Here is an 18,262-nt window from a genome sequence, read left to right on the forward strand (position 1 = left end):
ATCCACTTTGACAGAGTGGTGAAGAGAAACCTCCCCCTCCTCCAAGGAGTACAGCTTCTGCAAAAAGCGAGGAACCGAGGAGCGCTCCAGATCGTGCCATTCCCCAGAAATCAAGTCCTCAATGCGCCCATGAAATGGCATTGCGAGAATGGGGGGTTTAACATACTGAGGAAATATGTCATCCGACCCCTCAGGCGCAGAAAAGGGAGAAATCCCCAAGTTCTCCCTAATGTGCTGGAGAATCGCAGGAACCTCCTCCCTATGCAAAAACTTCCAGGAAGAGGTAGAGGGAATGGCAGTGCCTGAAGAAGAAGAGTCCTCAGAGGGAGAGTCGACCGGACCCACCGCAGGACGAGAAGACTTGCACTTGGCAGGAACCCTGGACTCCAGAGCACGAGCCACGCCGCCTCAATCATGTCCTGGACCTCAGAAGCACAAAGCATGGCCGCAGAATCCCCCGGACCCTTGGACCTTGTCCGAAGAGCTGGGATCGGCTCATCATCGTCAGAGGAGGAGGAGGACAAAACATGCCTACGCTTGGAAGCACACTTCGACATAATGAACCAAAAACCGGAGTAGTATAAATAGGGAGCAGACCAGCATCAGGGACCAATCAACAGGCACCAAACCCAGGAGGGAACTCCAAAAAACCAATAGAAAAGAGAGAAAAGCGGAACCCCCCCCTGAAAAATACGGAAATCCAATCAAAAAACGCAAGTGAAACGATGAAAAACGGCCTCACACGAGGCCCTTAGTTGAAAGATGAGCAGAAACAGCCAGCCGAAGATGCCATACGAAATTCCCCAGCCGCCGCCTACCATTCCAGCCCCCAACCCGGAAAGACAGCCCCAGCCACACAGGGCCGGCGACTCCGTCAGCCGGACCTGCCCATTCCACCGCCAAGGGAGCACCGCAAACCCCAGATGCGGAGAGGGAAGGCACAGCACTGCCCAGGCCGGCACCGCCAGGCCCCGCAGGCAGAAGAAATCGCGGGAGAAGATCCACCCACGACGGAATCCAGCAGTGAAGAAATCAAGACCGCAGCACCGCAAATGGCCAGCGCATGGTACGCTCGCCTCAACAGGTGAGACAAAGGAAAAACAGGAGGTTTGAGGGGGTGGGGGCTACTTGTAGCCCCGTGTGATAAATCACGTGGTATGGGTGTCTGGTGAGGCAGGGTTGCCTCGACTACGTATAGAATGGAAGTGAGGGAGGGACGAGGAGGTAATGGAAATAATGCTGAAGTGGTAGCGCAAGAGCTTCACAAAGTTGTAAATCGCATGTGTGGTCTAACACCTAGGGAGGTCGTCCTAGAAGCTGGGTAACTGGGTTCGAGTCTCGGCAGGGATGCTTAACTTCTGGTGAGTCCTGGCAAATCACTTCATCTCTCCGTGCCTTACAAAAATTAATGTGTCTGTAATGCAACTGCTGCTGATGTAAAGCGCTCTGATACCTTTGGGACTAGTTCACATTATATAAAACAAAAAAAGAGAAATCCAATATATTTTTTTGATAAGCGCCCTCGAATTTCAATTTCTAGGAGAAACAGGTGCATTGTTCCATGAGAGTATCCAGTGTTAATGTTCCTAAGTGACTGTAAATGGCAGAGCATCAACTATCGCTATGTTGTGAAGATGAGCAGATGTTGAGTTAACAGTAGTAAATCTACACTTATCGCGATATTCTTGGAGGGCGATATTTTTGCCCTTGGTATTCTGACATGACCCAGGTCGCTCGTGACAGATATACTGCCAAAGAGATTGTTTTGGCGCCAGTGAGGGGCCTGAAATACCACACTGGACATTAGCGCTGAGTTCCCATCAGAGACAATTTATCTGAGAAAAGGGCACATCAAACACTAAGAAAAGGTTTGGTATGTATATTTAATACAGATCTGTAATACGTTAACCCCATTTCAGGCATGGTTCCTTTTGATGGCATCTCAGGCCAGTTGACAGTGATTGAAGGAACTTACACCATCCTAACCAAACCTCTGATATACTTTACATCCATGGCAGTCAACTGCTTGTGGAGAGCTGTGGGAGACCAGGAGCTGTGCCTTCACTGGGTAACCTTGGTACCTCACTGCAGACGTGCAGGGTTAGCCCCAGAGTCAGGGTTTCAGCTCATCAATCAGGAATAACTTGTGGTCAATAAATCAATCGATCTGTATTTGAACAGGGCTGTTATTCACCCGTGAGGGTATCCTGGCGCTATTTTGCTAGTCTCAGTCAAAGAGTCAGGTCTTGAGTCTGTTCCTGAATTACACCAGAGAGGGTGCTGTCCAAAGGCGGAGCGGAAGGCGATTCCAGGGTTTGGCAGCGAGGGTGGAATATGTACCAGTAATGGTAAAAATTGTACCAGTTTTCCATACATTCATGTGCACACAGTTACCGCCAGCGCTAATTGTCTATGATGTAAAGTGTCCCTACCACGCTTGAGCAGTGGGATAACTTACAATACTGTAAATCTGGGACAAGGGTACACTTCAAGGCACACACGTTTAGGAATCCAGCATCTCTGTAGGTGGTTTCCTAGTTGGGGACAGGTGGGATTATGAACTCGACCACGGGGGACTCAAGTGGATTCATGTGCAGATGGTCACTGTTGGCTCTGTGTGTAGAGCATCGCAAGGCATGCTGGGTAGGTATTTCCACACACAGTGGAGTCCTTGTGATTCAGTACTAATGTGAATCTTGAATGAATGCTTTTACCTGGATTAGCAGCTTGCATCCAGTGTTGCCTTTTAGGACCTATGTAACACACTGTACCATTGGTTTGTTGAGTCTGACCATATGTATATGTAATTGTTTGAACTTTGTAATCATGTTATTCAACCTCCAATTACGTTTTGAATGTTCTCTTAGCAAAGGTTATACCATTCGACTGTGCTACTCCAATGATATTCACTAATTATGGCAATTGTACCATATCTAACACCAATATGTGAATACTTGCATGTCACGAGCTCAATGATTGCTCATACTCACCGTGGAAATTTTATTTCATCGAGCTCAGCGCTCGAGAATCTTTGTGTCTAATGATTCATATTCTTAACTGGCGATTCATACTTTCGGTTTGTTTATTCCTCAGTCTCTTCTAATTCTACTAACCACATGGAAACAGGGAGTGTGATAGTCGTGCAACGTTTAATTTATTGTTTAAGGTTGGCGTTCTAGTGGCCCGCATCCGGGTCCCGACGCAGAGCAGTATTTCTTCACTTCCGGGTTACAGGTCCTTTGTCCTGACCCGGAACTATGCAGACGGCCGCACTTGAGCCAGTCGCGTGAAAACGATATATCCCGTACTGGGTAAGTTACTCTCTGACCCAAGTACGATTCCGATATTTTGTTATTTCTATGCCATTATTGAACAAATATTCGAGTTTGACAAATGCAAATATCGCTTTGTCTCTACTTGATTTTTAGGTCTCGCCTGTCGATGCGCATGCGCATCGAGCAAGCGAGACTATAGGGGCTCATCCACACTTTATCTAACTTGCAAGGAATCGTGGCGATTCCTTGCAGTGCCCGTGACTTTTAAGCTCAATGCGCATGTGCATTGAGCTTAAAAGCGCGTGCACATGCCCCCAGCCGCCTGCCTTGCCTACTCTCTTCCACAGCCTCCCCCAGCTCCGCCCCCTCACTACTTGATTGCACGGCCGCTAGGCCGTGCCTCCCCTACTCTCCTCCCCCCTCCTCCTCTCCTCCCCTGCCTGCCTGCCGCTAGCCTTGCCTCCCCTACTCTCCTCCCCCTCCTCCTCCTACTCTCCTCCCCTCGCACCTCTCCCCTCTCCGCCCCCTCCCCTGCCCGCCGTGTTACGGTGAAAGCACATGGTTATTGGTGTGTCTAGGCTCTAAAACAAACGTGGTCACAAAGGCATTCACTTTTCCTTTTAATTTTCAATGGGGAGAGCTGATACCGAGAACCCGTCCACACTCTGTTAATACTGAACAGGAAGGTATTAGAGACTAGATGCAGCTTTCCATTGTCACCGCTAGCTTCAGCCTCCCCTTTTGCGCTCCTCCTCCCTCAGATTCATTTGCTCCAGAGCCAAAACACCGGCCAGGAAAGCAGACCACCACTTCCTGGAGAAGTCCTGGCTCCAGCATTCAGAGTCCCCTCCCACCGAAGCTAGTTCTCCCTCCCATTGTTTGACTGGCTTTGGGCTTCTCCAGAGCGCCCTTCCTGCAGCTCCAATGAAGGTAGGCATGGTATAAGCAGCTGCCTTAAAGTCACAACAATGCACTGCAAAAAAGGGCGCACATAGAGCCAGGAACACATATACTCCAGCCTGACCGGAGGAACCATGTGCTGCACGCAAACACACTGTGTAGAGCGCCTCGCCAGCCGCCCAATAATCATTACCAGCAGTGCAGCGCGTGAGTCAGAGTTGAGGGGTTGATGTGTTGTATTTTATTGTTATCGTTGATTTGGAGTGAGTTGTTCGGCACTCTTCTTAAGGGCAGCTTCTAAGTCACAGGTATGCTTAGCTGACTAGAGAGTCGGCTTTTTGTGGCAGGTGATATCTGTATGTTTAAACTATTCTGTGTTTTTAGTCGGTTTTCACATGATGTTTACTTCTTTTTCTATGTTTTCTATGTACCTGAGCTCGAGTGGAAGCTATTGAAGGATTTTACAAAAGCAACACTTATATAATAGAAGGGCACGTTCATTTTGCTTTAGGCACGGGGAAATTAAGTGACTTGCCCAGAATCTCAGGTTTTGAACAGACGCAAGGACTAAAGCCTGGTTCCACAGTTCCAAAAAACGGCAGCTGTAGCCCTTCCTACAACTGCTCAATACGTCAGTTGCAGCATCTCACCCTCACATTATCCAGTGCAGCATCTCACCCTCCCATTATCCAGTACATGATCTCACCCTCACGTTACTCTTTCTACGTGTTCTTCACCCATCACCTATGTTCCTTCCCCCTCCCGTGCCCTCATATGGTTTTACAAAATGCCGTCTCTGATTCCTTACAACCCCCACATTGTTATTGCTCTCTCCTCCCGCTCCACAGTTTTGTTTTTCTATACCAGTCAAACTCAAACCAGCAAGCAAAATCTTTTTTATTTAAAACTGCCTGTGTGTAGGTGCATGCATGCTTGGTGCTTGCGCCTACAAATTACAAAGCCGACTGCTTGTACCCTTTTTCCTGTTATAAAAAAAAAAGCAGCGCTGTACAAAATCGGGATGCTGTACGACAGGGCTTACAATCTTAGCAACGTCAATTGGGGCAAGGGCGAGATATATTGACTTTGCCAAGAGCGGTTTTTGTACTAATATCCCCTTCTCTGACATCTCAGACATGCCCAATAATCCCTATAAAATCTCTCACTTATCAGCAAATCTCATGTTGAGGCGATTACTATTAGGTCTTCTCTCTGGGACTTTGCTTATCACACATGTTGGTGTTACAGAGAGAGCCTTCAGTGTCTCTGTTTCACTTTACAGTTGTTTTCACTTCACCCTGTGATGTTTTTTCACATGTTCATACTGGGGACCCAAATGTTTGGGTTATGCTTTACAAGGGTTTCACTACGCTCTGATTAGTTGTTTTTTTAAAATAATTAACAGACGTTTTTACTATCTCATGTGTTTTATTTAACATGTTCACATTGGGGATTTTGGGAATTCCACTTTAAAAAGGTTTACTACACCTTAAGGTCTTAATACTCCTTATGATGTGTTTAACCTACTTGTTTTTGTGCAACTGCGGATTCCAGTCCTTACATTTTACATTTTAGAGGTTTTGTTTCGCACCCACCACTGTCAACAAAATGCGTCTGTCTTCTATTTCTGCAAATCGCAATGCCGAGAGCATTTCCCAGCCGGCCGACTTACTGCTTCCTTCCTTTCCATTTCTTTTCACGGTTTCTTTCATTCGCCCATCTCTCACTTTTTAATTAGTGCTCTGTTTTCTTCATTATTTTTCTTTATTTTAATATTTCCCTTTAAATTACCTTTCTTCTCTCTGATCCTCATTGTAACCTCTATTCGCTCTGTGTGTCGTCCCTTTCGCAGGCATCCCACCCCCTCCCTCTCCAGCGCCTGCCTTCTCTCTGCCCACGCATCACTCTCTCACGTTGCATTATTCTCCAGCTGCCTCAGTCTGCCTCGTCTTCCTCATCCTCCCTATGACAGTCCTTCTCTCACTTCAGGGCTTACTTCTTCTTCCCCTGTACTCCACAGTTTCCTTCTCTCAATGCGTAATTCTTTTTCTTCCTTCTTTTTTCCCTTTAAATTACCTTTCTTACGACTCTGAAACAACGCACAAGGAACAGTCGCACGGGCAATTGTTTAACTCACAATCACCACAAGAAGCCTTCCATCCGTTTCTAAAAAACACGAAAGACCCAAAACTGTAGCAAATGCAGACATACCGAATTTGTGTACTAAACTCACCAACAAACATTGACATGCGTATAAAACAATACAAGACAACACTGAAGGATTAAAGAAGAAAGTTAATCCACCCGAAAACTAACTGACAATCAGAAACATTATAACTAAACGTGCGACACTGGTTATAGCAGTGTATATTGAACTAAATGCAGAAAAACAGCCTACACTTTAACTGTAATAATACTAAGAAAATAGAGACTAATTTATTTTATATGTGCACATAAACCCAGCTGCTCATTTTATCGACCGCAGAAACATGAGAGGCTGCGTCGGCCCTAAGGGTCTCCAGCGTGTTAACTGCATATCACAGGTAGATCGGTCGTCAGCGCTTTAACCCTCTGAGCTAGCTTTATTAATCCAGCTATCAGCAAACAACAAATTGCACATTCATGAACTGTACATATATTGTGGGAGTAACCCAACGTCATTTCTTGGCCTTTCATCATGTATAATTTACGTGTAATCTGGGGTCATTTGAGCACGAACACTAGTACAGATGAGTGGAAATAAATAAAAAAGCCCTCTGCTTGCATGCTACTTTCGCGGCTCCTTTGATGTGCGTCCATTTGCCACCAGCCACTTAGCCAATTTGTGTGCAGGCGCCGCCTCTGCTGGCGCGCGCCGCCTCTGCTGCCAGGCTTCAGCACACCAGGCTGCACACCCCTCACCCCCCAGTCACTTCATCCGCGCCCATTTCACACGCGCTCTGCAGGTCATAAACAGGACCATCTGCTCCACTCCCAGCACTGCATGACCATCTTCAAAGCAAGCTTGTAACACGAGCTGCCCTCAGACGTTCCAAGACACACACTTTTAATGCTTCTGAGGTCGATAACATGAGCCCCGTTGCATTGACACACACTGCCCTCACACACACAAGTTACTGTCACACACACACCCTCAACCCCTCACCCTCAATCCCTCACCCTCACCCTCACTCACCCTCACTCACCCTCAACCCCTCACCCTCAACCCCTCACCCTCAACCCCTCACTCATCCTCACTCACCCTCAACCCCTCACCCTCACTCACCCTCAACCCCTCACCCTCACCCTCACCCCCTCACCCTCCACCCTCACTCACCCTCAACCCCTCACCCTCACTCTCCCTCACCCTCACTCACCCTCAACACCTCACTCACCCTCAACACCTCACCCTCAACCTCAACCCCTCACTCACCCTCACTCACCCTCACTCACCCTCACCCTCCCTCACCCTCACTCACCCTCACCCTCCCTCACCCTCACCCTCACTCACCCTCAACCCCTCACCCTCACTCACCCTCAACCCCTCACCCTCACTCACCCTCACTCACCCTCAACCCCTCACCCTCACTCACCCTCAACCCCTCACCCTCACTCACCCTCACTCACCCTCTCACCCTCAACCCCTCACCCTCACTCACCCTCCCTCACCCTCAACCCCTCACCCTCCCTCACCCTCACTCACCCTCAACCACTCACCCTCAACCACTCACCCTCAACCACTCACCCTCAACCACTCACCCTCAACCACTCACCCTCAACCACTCACCCTCAGCCACTCACCCTCAGCCACTCACCCTCAGCCACTCACCCTCAACCACTCACCCTCAACCACTCACCCTCAACCACTCACCCTCAACCACTCACCCTCAACCACTCACCCTCAACCACTCACCCTCACTCACCCTCACCCACCCTCACTCACCCTCACCCTCACTCACCCTCACCCTCACTCACCCTCAACCCCTCACCCTCACTCACACTCAACCCCTCACCCTCACTCACCCTCACTCACCCTCAACCCCTCACCCTCACTCACCCTCAACCCCTCACCCTCACACAGTGCAATAGGTCTCAGACCATTTCAGTTACAGCTTTAAGAAATGTTTATGGCTTTTTTTATTTGTAATTCTTTAACATTGGCTACAGGAAACAAAAATGCTAAACATTTACAAAAAAAACCCATAAACAATTCTAAAAGCACTAACTCTAATGGTGCGAGACCTATTGCATTTCCAATGCTTGTTAATACAGGATATCTATCGTACGAGAGTCCACTCGTTCCAGCACCTGCTTTGGACACAGCGGAACCCTTTACCTAAAGACAACTTTCAGAGGTACAATACCTTGTTTTCCCTTTACTTCCTCCCACATGTACTAAATAAGAGCCTCTTACTATGGGGACACCTCACCACCACTTCACTAATGATGTGGTGGGACTATATGTGTTTTTTTATTCCCACAGCCACCACAATACATCTCCTTCGCTGAAAATTTTGATAATTAGACCACGCATACTTCTTACTCACCGAACATAATCTACAGGATTCTTACCAAGTTCCTGTAGTCTGGTGAGATTGTTTTTACTCTATTCATTTTGTTTTACTTAAAACACCGTCACCTATTCTCAAGAGGTGTATAGTCAACACCGCTTTTTTACCCTTTCCCTCTTCTTTTTTTCTTAAACGTTTGTTGCTACTTTAGTGGCACTACTAGTCCCTACCAAGGACTTCAATACCTCGCCTGGTCCCGAGCCCGGCCGGGTCGGAAGTATCACCGGCTAAGCGGTGAGCGTTCCATCATTTTTCTTTGCTTGATATTTCTTTTCTGATTTAAAAGGTTCCGTTTCTTTTTGCAAAATGGTTCCCTTGAACTCGGACCCATACTTTTCCTTTTATTCTGTCCTTTCGTCTATAGACCTTTTTGTTTCTTGTTCTGGAAGTACAGGTATGACTAGACAATACCTCTAGAACGCATGTACTAACACCAATGACACTTGCAGCAATATTATGCTCTTTCTTTCTTTCCTTTTTCTTACTCACGTAATGTCACCCTTCGAAATTTTGTGAGTGACACCCTATTCTTTGGGATTTCTTTCTTCCTTTCCCTTTACTTTATCATGCTCTCAGACCACGAGAATTTTGTACCAGCAATTTTGTGTTTATTTATCAGTAGCACCAATGCATACCGGTTGGTTTCCACACTAGATAGACAATGTATTTTTACTTGGCCTGCGGTTGGTGTTGGTATCACCCTCACTTAGCCATTTTTTACAAACAATGTCTGATTCCTACATGAATAATTGTATTGTAGTACACTGTCCACAATCATTTGTTTGTATCTTTCCCAGCCCTGATGAGTCGCTTATCACTGCGACGAAACACGTGTCGGCTGACCATCCTAAAGAAATAAACAAGTATACTTGTCCCAAACAATGGAGTGGTTTCTCTGACATCTGTACTTGGACTTTTTCTGTGTCTACCTGACACCATTTACTTGTGATACGATTTTTTGTTGTGTGCAGTTGGTATTTGCTCTTTTGTTTGTATGACGGACTGTCTCGTTACAATGCGTTTTTGAGAGGTTATAGGGCTTATCCTCTCTCCAACTAGCACCACTACTTATCTTGCTTTTTCTCACTACTCATGCGTTATATTTGCTGAGCGCCTATTCTTTTCCCTAGATTTCTAAAAACCCTGTTCCCTGAGTGAATGTTTTGTGATTAGGGAAGGCAACCGCAACGCTATTGATCCTTTTGATGTTAACAACCCTAACCTCATCCCAACATGAATAGTGATAAAGCTGCAGAGGAACTTTTTGAGAATCTTGCCAAGGGCATGTCCACACAGAAAGCTACTACTAGTGCAAACCAACCTATCAAAGAAGGTCTGAGAGAGAAATGTATTAAACTTGAGAAACTAAAGAAACAAGAAAACTCCAAGTGGTGGGACGGCACCACTCTCAAACAATATATGCGTCTTAAACGCATTCCCAGAGGACTGAGAGCTCAAATTTTTCCTACTTATGACGACCTGGATACTTATCTCCTAAATAAATGGGAGGAGGCACTTACTAACAACTCTGTTACCTTGATGGATATTCTCATCGAAAGTGCGGATCGCAAAGTTAAAAAGTTACAGTCAGACATCACAACCCTTGAACAAGAAATCAAAGACCTTAACCTTCCTGAGGCTACTGTTAAAAATTATACTATTCTCGATGAAAATCTACTCAGACACCAAAATGAGATCATAAACCGTAAGGCTAGACAACTCAAGCGGGATGAGGCAGACTAAACAGAAGGAAGAGTTTTTACCTATGCCAAAAAATACGACTCCATGGTGCATAGACTACCCACATCTGATAAAAGGGGCATGACTTTAGCGGGTCCAAGCTCTGTCTCATCTAGTAACACATCACTCAGCACAACCAGCATGAGTGAGAATGAGTCGGAGATCTTGGACAGTACTGGACAGGGCAAATCCTCTTTTTTATGCGAAATTCAACGCATCAGGAAAGGCAACCGTATTCCAGATCCAAAACCCATAGGGGCAGGAGGGGGAAGCACAGAGGAATACAGGAGGAAACTCCGGTCCGGTACCACCAAGAACCCTTAGCAGTACAAGGGGATGACGTACAAGTTATTAACCTCTCCTCAAAGCACCTTACACCTAATATGACTAAACTTCTGAGTAAGGGTTTAAATTTCAATCCCTATGCCAATACGGATTTCCGTAAATTGAAAATTGATTTGTTCAAATTTATTCGAATGTTAAAATTGAAAAAACATTTTGCTGACCGTACAAATCTGAATAAAGCATCTAAAACCATCCCTACTGAGTTTGATTGTGACACACTTACAATTAGTGACATAGAGGCAACCCATTTATTGCTTTCTCTGACTGATCAAGAGCATACACCATATGATATGGAAAGGTTGTTAGAGGAACTAAACATTGAATCGGACTTCAGTATAGTTAGTGGCCTCAGATCTAAATCGAAATGGATCTCCACCCTACCAGGAGGGAATGCCATTGACAATTTTCACAAAAGAATTTTGGAAGATATTGAGAGACTTGACAACAGCAAAGATCTCTATACTTTTAAATACAAGGACAATCTTACCCCAGGGGAACGGGCGGCACTTAACCTTTTAGTCAAGGACCCTAACATCATCATACGAGAAGCAGACAAAGGCGGTAACGTGGTGGTGATGAATAAAGATGACTGCCATAATGAGATCCTTGGTCAGCTTCAAGACACCACATGCTATGAGCGACTTGATTTTAATCCCATGGGCCCACTAACCATTGAGATTAACAAGGAATTAGGCACTTGGAAAGAAGCAGGATTACTTAACGATGAAGAATTTCTCTATCTCAAGGTATTTAGACCTGCATATCCTTGGATGTACACACTACCCAAGGTACATAAACATATGCCCTTTCCACCAGGGAGACCAATTATATCGGGTATGGGTGGCCCAACTGAGAAACTCGCAGAATATGTAGATCTGTTCTTGGGACCCTTGGTACGTAATCTCCCCTCCTATATCCAGGACACTAAACATATTCTTAACACCTTCTCGGATTTACAATGGCAGACAGGAACCATATTAGCAACATTTGATGTTGTAGCTCTTTACACCGCGTGCATTTGCATTAGCGCTTGTAACTGTGCATTTATTATAGCGCTTGTGATTTCCTCTTCAGTCTGCTTACTCTGTGCCACTGATAACGCTACAGCGTTTCAGGTATTTAGCAACATAGTATCGTTTTTGCCATACAATCAGCGCGACGGAACGGAGCTGCGCTCTACCTATTAACATAGAAACTACCTGTGTTTAAAAGCGCTTGTGAACTTTCTCAGTGCCCCAGCCTCACTCGACTTTTTACCTCCTCCATCTTGTTTGTTGTTGTCTCCCTGAGCCCTTCCTCCTCGCAACGCTCCCGCCTCCTGCACCAAGGACGCCTTCAAAAACGCCACCCGCATACACCACCAACTAATCCGAAAGGCCAAGAAAACAGCATTCAAGGATCGACTAGACAACAACGCCCACAACAGCAAGGAACTTTTCAACATCGTCAAGGAATTTACTAATCCCTCGGCCAACTCCAACGACATCACCCCCTCTCAAGCCCTCTGCGACTCCCTAGCCTCATTCTTCCACAACAAAATTGCAGACATCCACAACAGCTTCGACAACCTACCCGGAGACCAACCCACCCAACCATATGATGAACAGTCTCCCCCCTTGAACACCCTTAACAACTGGAACCCAATCTCCACTGGACACCATCCGCCTGATGAACTCCATCCACTCAGGATCCCCCACTGACCCATGTCCTCACCACATCTTCAACAAAGCAGACTCCGTCATAGCACCGCACCTCCGAGACGTCATCAACTGCTCCTTCAACTCCGCTACCTTCCCAGAAAGCTGGAAACACGCTGAACTCACTGCCCTTCTGAAAAAACCCACAGCGGACCCCACCAAACTCAAAAATTACCGCCCCATATCACTCCTTCCTTTCCCGGCCAAAATCATCGAGAAAGCTGTCAACAACCAGCTCGCCGCTTTCCTCGAAGCCAACAAATCCCTCGACTCCTCACAATCTGGCTTCCGAGCAAAACACAGCACTGAGACCGCCCTCATCGCAGCAACAGACGACATTCGAACTCTCCTGGACAATGGAGACACAGTCGCCCTCATCCTCCTCGACCTCTCCGCAGCATTCGACACAGTCTGCCACAGCACCCTTTTACAACGCCTCAGAAACATCGGAATACAAGGAAAAGCACTTGAATGGATCACCTCGTTCCTCACCGGAAGAACCCAGAGAGTCCGCCTTCCACCATTCAAGTCCGAGGCCTCTGAAGTCATCTGTGGCGTACCACAAGGATCCTCACTCAGTCCCACCCTCTTCAACGTATACATGAGCCCCCTCGCGGCCATCGCACGCCAACACAACCTCAACATCATCTCTTACGCGGATGACACTCAACTGATCCTCTCTCTCACCAATGACCCCAACACCGCCAAAACTAACCTACACGAAGGAATGAAAGAAGTTGCCGAATGGATGAAACACAGCCGTCTGAAACTGAACTCAGATAAAACTGAAGTCCTCATCTTAGGTACATCCCCCTCTGCATGGGACGACTCTTGGTGGCCGGAAGCCCTTGGAAAAGCACCCATCCCGACAGACCACGCACGGAACCTAGGCATTATCCTGGACTCTTCACTTTCAATGAACAGACAAGTCCGCGCCGTATCCTCATCCTGCTTCAACATTCTTCGCATGCTCAAAAAAAATTTCGCTGGATCCCCACCGAAACCAGAAAAACAGTCACCCATGCTCTGGTCACGAGCCGACTGGACTACGGAAACACCCTTTACGCAGGCACTACCGCTAAACTCCAGAAAAAACTCCAACGAATCCAAAACGCCTCAGCCAGGATCATATTAGACATCCCGCGTAACGAACACATCTCTGGCCACCTGAAAGACCTCCACTGGCTACCCGTCAATAAGAGGATCACTTTCCGACTACTAACCCATGCACACAAATCACTCTACGACATCGGACCAGAATGCCTCAACTCACGACTGTCTTTCTACACCCCCTCCCGCCAACTACGTTCTTCCAACCAAGCCCTCGCCACTGTACCTCGCATCAACAAGACAACCATGGGAGGCAGTTCCTTCTCATACCTGGCTGCTAAAACATGGAACTCACTCCCCACTTACCTTCGCCTTACCCAGAACCACCTAGCATTTAGAAAGCAACTTAAAACTTGGATATTTGACAAGTAATCCTCTTCCCCTCCCTAAGCGCCTTGAGACCCTCTGGGTATGTAGTGCGCTATATAAATTCTTTGACTTGACTTGACTTGACACCAGCATTTCTCCTGATCTGGGCATGGAAGTGATTACCAAAATGCTACACAACAGACCTGCCACCATGTGGCAACATACGAATATGCTCATAGCTATGATGAAGCTCATCCTTGACAACAACTATTTCATTTTCGACAACATATGGTATAGGCAGATAAAGGGTGTCGCTATGGGTGCAAAATTTTCCCCTTCGTTCGCTAATTTGTTTATGGGCGCACTGGAGAGAGACCTTATTTGGGGATTAAAGGGTGCCCCTTTTGTGGATTCTATAATATTTTGGGGCAGGTATATTGACGATTGCATCCTCCTCTGGTCTGGCTCCCAGGAACAACTACATTACTTCTATTTGCATCTAAACAACAACACCTGGGAAATGAGTTTTACTATGTATTCTAGTCTATCCAGGGTGGAATTTCTTGACTTGGAGATTTATGTTCAAAATGATACTTTACATAGCACGCTCTTTAGGAAAAGCACTTCGTGCAATGCGATTTTACACGCCACCAGCTCGCACCCACCACATCAGATACAGGCCATTCCCTACAGTGAATTCTTAAGAGCCCGTAGGAATTGCAGTGAGGATGCAGTGTTTCTCCAAAATATACGGGAAATGGAGAGTAGATTTTTGAGGAGGGGCTATACTGAGAGTACTCTGCATAAGGCTACTAAGAGAATCAAAAAGATTAAAAGGTCTGAGACACTCACAACACGAAACAAGACACAAACAGAGGCTGGCAAAGTCAGGATGGGTATGGACTACACCAGTCTACATCATTCTATCCGTAGAAATTTTACCAAACACTGGGGTATTTTGAAAGCCAATACAAGTCTAAGTGGACTCATTTCGGACTATCCCCAGATCACTTTCAGGAGGGGTAGGACTCTGAAAAACAGACTGAGCCCTACCATCCCAAGAAACATTATGACAACCATTTGGTTCACATCCAGAAACCAGGGGTTTTTCAAATGTGGCTTTTGTTCCATGTGTCGGTGGGCGAAGCATGGCACAAAACGGTTCCTAGGCCACAATAAAGATGTACACACTATCATGACCAATATTAACTGTACCACACGCTTTGTAATATACATTATCGAATGTAAGTGTGGCAAACACTATGTGGGCAGTACAATTCGCCCACTCAAAGATCGTATATCTGAACACATAAGAGGCATACTCAAGCAAGATCCCATATATCCTGTGGCATTGCATGCGGCTGCGTGCCATGCACAGGATTTTGACAAAAGAGTCACTATTTCGGAATTGAACATGTTCCATCTAGCCCAAGAGGGGGCAATAGAGAACTCGGGTTAAGACGCCTAGAGGCTACATGGATTTTGCGATTACGTACGGTGGAGCATGGTCTCAATTTTGATCACGAGATGCAATATTTCTTGGGAGATTAAATTTGAAAATGTAGAATGAATATTTGAATTTACATTTGATCATCTAGGTTTGTGTCTGAATTCCCGAAATACTTACACAGTATTCAGTACTAATGTGAATCTTGAATGAATGCTTTTACCTTTTGAATGAATGCTTTTACCGACACATAACAAAGGTGCCACTCTTGATGCTATTATAACGAACAAAGATCTAGCCTCCCTCTCCAATATTCTTCCCGTAGATTGGTCTGACCACTACCTTATCCTCTTCACCATGACTAAATCCATTACTCTCCCCACCTTCAGCAGCACACTATCCAAGAAATCCACCCGCAACCTTCACCTTATTCCTCCGGACAAATTGGAAACCGCAATTAAGGCTCACTTCTCTCTACCCCCTCTCTCTGACAGCACCAATGACCTTACCAACCACTATAACAATTCTATTCTTGAAACCCTCGACCAAATTGCCCCAACTACAAAAAACATTCCTCCTAAGTCTTGGTTCAATTCCGAACTTAACAATGAAAGACGGTCCCTTAGACATTCTGAACAGATTTGGAGAGCTCATCCAAGTGTTGACAACCTTGCTATCCTTAGAACCACAAGATCCCAGTACAAAAAACACATTTTTTACGTAAAAGCCTCCTTCCTACGTTCGCAACTAGAGCAGGCCAGAAATCGCCCTCGAGAACTTTTTAAAATTGTAAAAAAACAAACCTCCACTGGCCCTCCTAAAATACTAGCCTCCATTTACAAATGCGAAGAAATTGGCAGCTTCTTTACTAACAAAATCAACATGATCGAACTTTCGTTCTCTTCCCTCCCACCCTTACCTCAACCTTCCACCATCCTACACACCCTTCCCAACTCTCATAACTCTCCTTCGACCACCTCCTCTGCACCGCTCGATACTTCCGTTCCACTCCCTGCTATACCCCAACAGGATATCCCTCCAATAACAAACCCCACTGCTAAAAACAATGCCTCCTGGAGTGATTTCAGTCCAGTAACAGAATCTATGATCACTAATATCATTGTCAAACTAAAACCTTCTGCCCACTCCAAAGATTCTCTCCCCCCCACTCTGGTCCAAGAACTCAAATCCATCATTGCCCCCATATGGACCAAAATCATCAACTCCTCTGTTTCCACTGGATGTGTCCCTGCCTCCCTTCAACTCGGCCAAATCTCGCCTATTCCCAAAAACACCGCAGCTGACCCCAATGACCCTAACAACCTTCGTCCAATCTCTAACCTTCCATTCCTATCCAAAGCCCTTGAAAAATCTGTCCTATTACAACTTGAGAAACATATCGCCTCCTTCAACCTCCTTGGTGTCTTCCAGTCTGGCTTTAGAAAGGGATGCAGTACAGAAACTGCTATGCTTAATGTCATTGATGACATTCATCGTTCCCTTGACAAAGGAGAATCCTCAGTACTAATCCTTTTAGACCTCTCAGCTGCATTCGATACCGTCCACCACCCCACCCTTCTCAGCACTCTCAAAGACCGGTTTGGTTTAGAAGGCACCGTTTACAAATGGTTCTCCTCATTCCTACAAAATAGATCTCAACAAATCAAGCTTAGCCATTTCCTCTCTAAACCTAAACCTGTCTCACTCGGCGTCCCTCAAGGATCCATCCTCTCCCCGACCCTATTCAATCTGTTCATGGAACCACTCACCCTCATCCTCAAACATTCTAATATCAACTACCACCTCTATGCTGACGACACCCAATTATACTACAAGATCAAATCTCACAAAGACATCCTTCACCTCAATGAGACCCTGAAAAAAATTCAAACCTGGTTCCATCTGATCCATCTCAAACTGAACCCCAAAAAAACTGAAATTATAATTTTCTCCCCCAAAAATAGCTGTCTTCCCATTCAACTTTGGTTAAATGACATCAAAGCTCTAAACTGCCCTTTCTCCACCTCCAATTCGGTCAAATCCCTAGCATCAGTATTGACCAGAATCTGAATCTCATCCCCCACATTAAAAATGCATCCAAAAGCACTCTTTTCACCCTTCTCCATCTTAAGAAACTTAAACCTTTTATTCCTCCGGAAGATTTCAAACTTGTTGTCCAATCGCTGGTCCTCTCCAGGATTGACTATGGCAACGGCACTTTGGCGGGCACCCCTAAAATCCATCTTGCTCCAATTGAATCTGTCCTCAACCTTGCTGCTAGACTCATCTCTGATTGTAGAAAATTTGATCACATCTCCCCCGTCCTCAAAAATCAAAAGTGGCTCCCAATAGAAGGTAGATCAACCTACAAGATTGCCTGCATCACTCACAAAACTCTCCACCAAAACACCCCTTCTTACCTTGCAACAAAACTACACAAAGCAGGCTGCTCTAGATCCCTGAGGAGCACAAACTCTCTTGTCCTCATCCCTCCTAGACTAAAATATAAAAAAACACAATCCCGTGCGTTCTCCGGCAACGCTCCCACTATCTGGAACTCTATCCCAAAAGAATTCCGTTGCAACCCCTCCTACCCTCTCTTCAAGAAAGAACTAAAAATACTTCTTCCTAACAAATATTGGGGTGTCTAATGTTTCTGACACTTTACATGAACCAAGTATTAGGATATCTTATGTAAATTGACTCCCTACCTGCTCACTCCCCTCTCCTCTACTATGCACCCCTCCTAACTCCCCCTCTCTTTACCCTCGTACTCTTACTCCCCCTCTCCTCACTCCCCTCTCCCTACTAACTTTCATTATCCATTCCCATCCCAATCTCTATCTCCATCTCCATTCTCCCTGCCCCTTTTAGACATGCTGGCAATCA

The 18,262-nt window shown here is 46.0% G+C and overlaps 2 protein-coding genes and 1 long non-coding RNA gene across 3 annotated transcripts in view; all 3 read left to right on the forward strand.

The window, feature by feature from the left end:
- The first annotated feature begins 938 nt into the window (after positions 1–938).
- Positions 939–18,262, forward strand: part of LOC144767944 (uncharacterized) — a 124,695-nt gene continuing 107,371 nt past the window's right edge. Inside the window, exon 1 of the mRNA XM_078651291.1 lies at positions 939–1,084. The gene's annotated coding sequence lies outside the window, so the exon portion shown is untranslated. The remainder of the gene's footprint in view (positions 1,085–18,262) is intronic.
- LOC144766578 (uncharacterized) lies at positions 8,426–11,003 on the forward strand. The gene is made up of 4 exons (XR_013597846.1): positions 8,426–8,509; positions 8,638–8,743; positions 8,877–8,959; positions 9,523–11,003. It is a non-coding gene; the product is annotated as an uncharacterized LOC144766578 (long non-coding RNA).
- Positions 11,384–18,217, forward strand: LOC144766579 (uncharacterized). The gene is made up of 2 exons (XM_078650376.1): positions 11,384–11,822; positions 14,077–18,217. Exon 2 carries the CDS (start codon positions 15,608–15,610, stop codon positions 17,441–17,443), a length of 1,836 nt encoding a protein of 611 aa, XP_078506502.1. The 5' UTR covers positions 11,384–11,822; positions 14,077–15,607; the 3' UTR covers positions 17,444–18,217.

This window comes from Lissotriton helveticus, chromosome 7 (assembly GCF_964261635.1).
Source record: "Lissotriton helveticus chromosome 7, aLisHel1.1, whole genome shotgun sequence".
In the NCBI taxonomy this organism is placed as follows: Eukaryota; Metazoa; Chordata; class Amphibia; order Caudata; family Salamandridae; genus Lissotriton; species Lissotriton helveticus.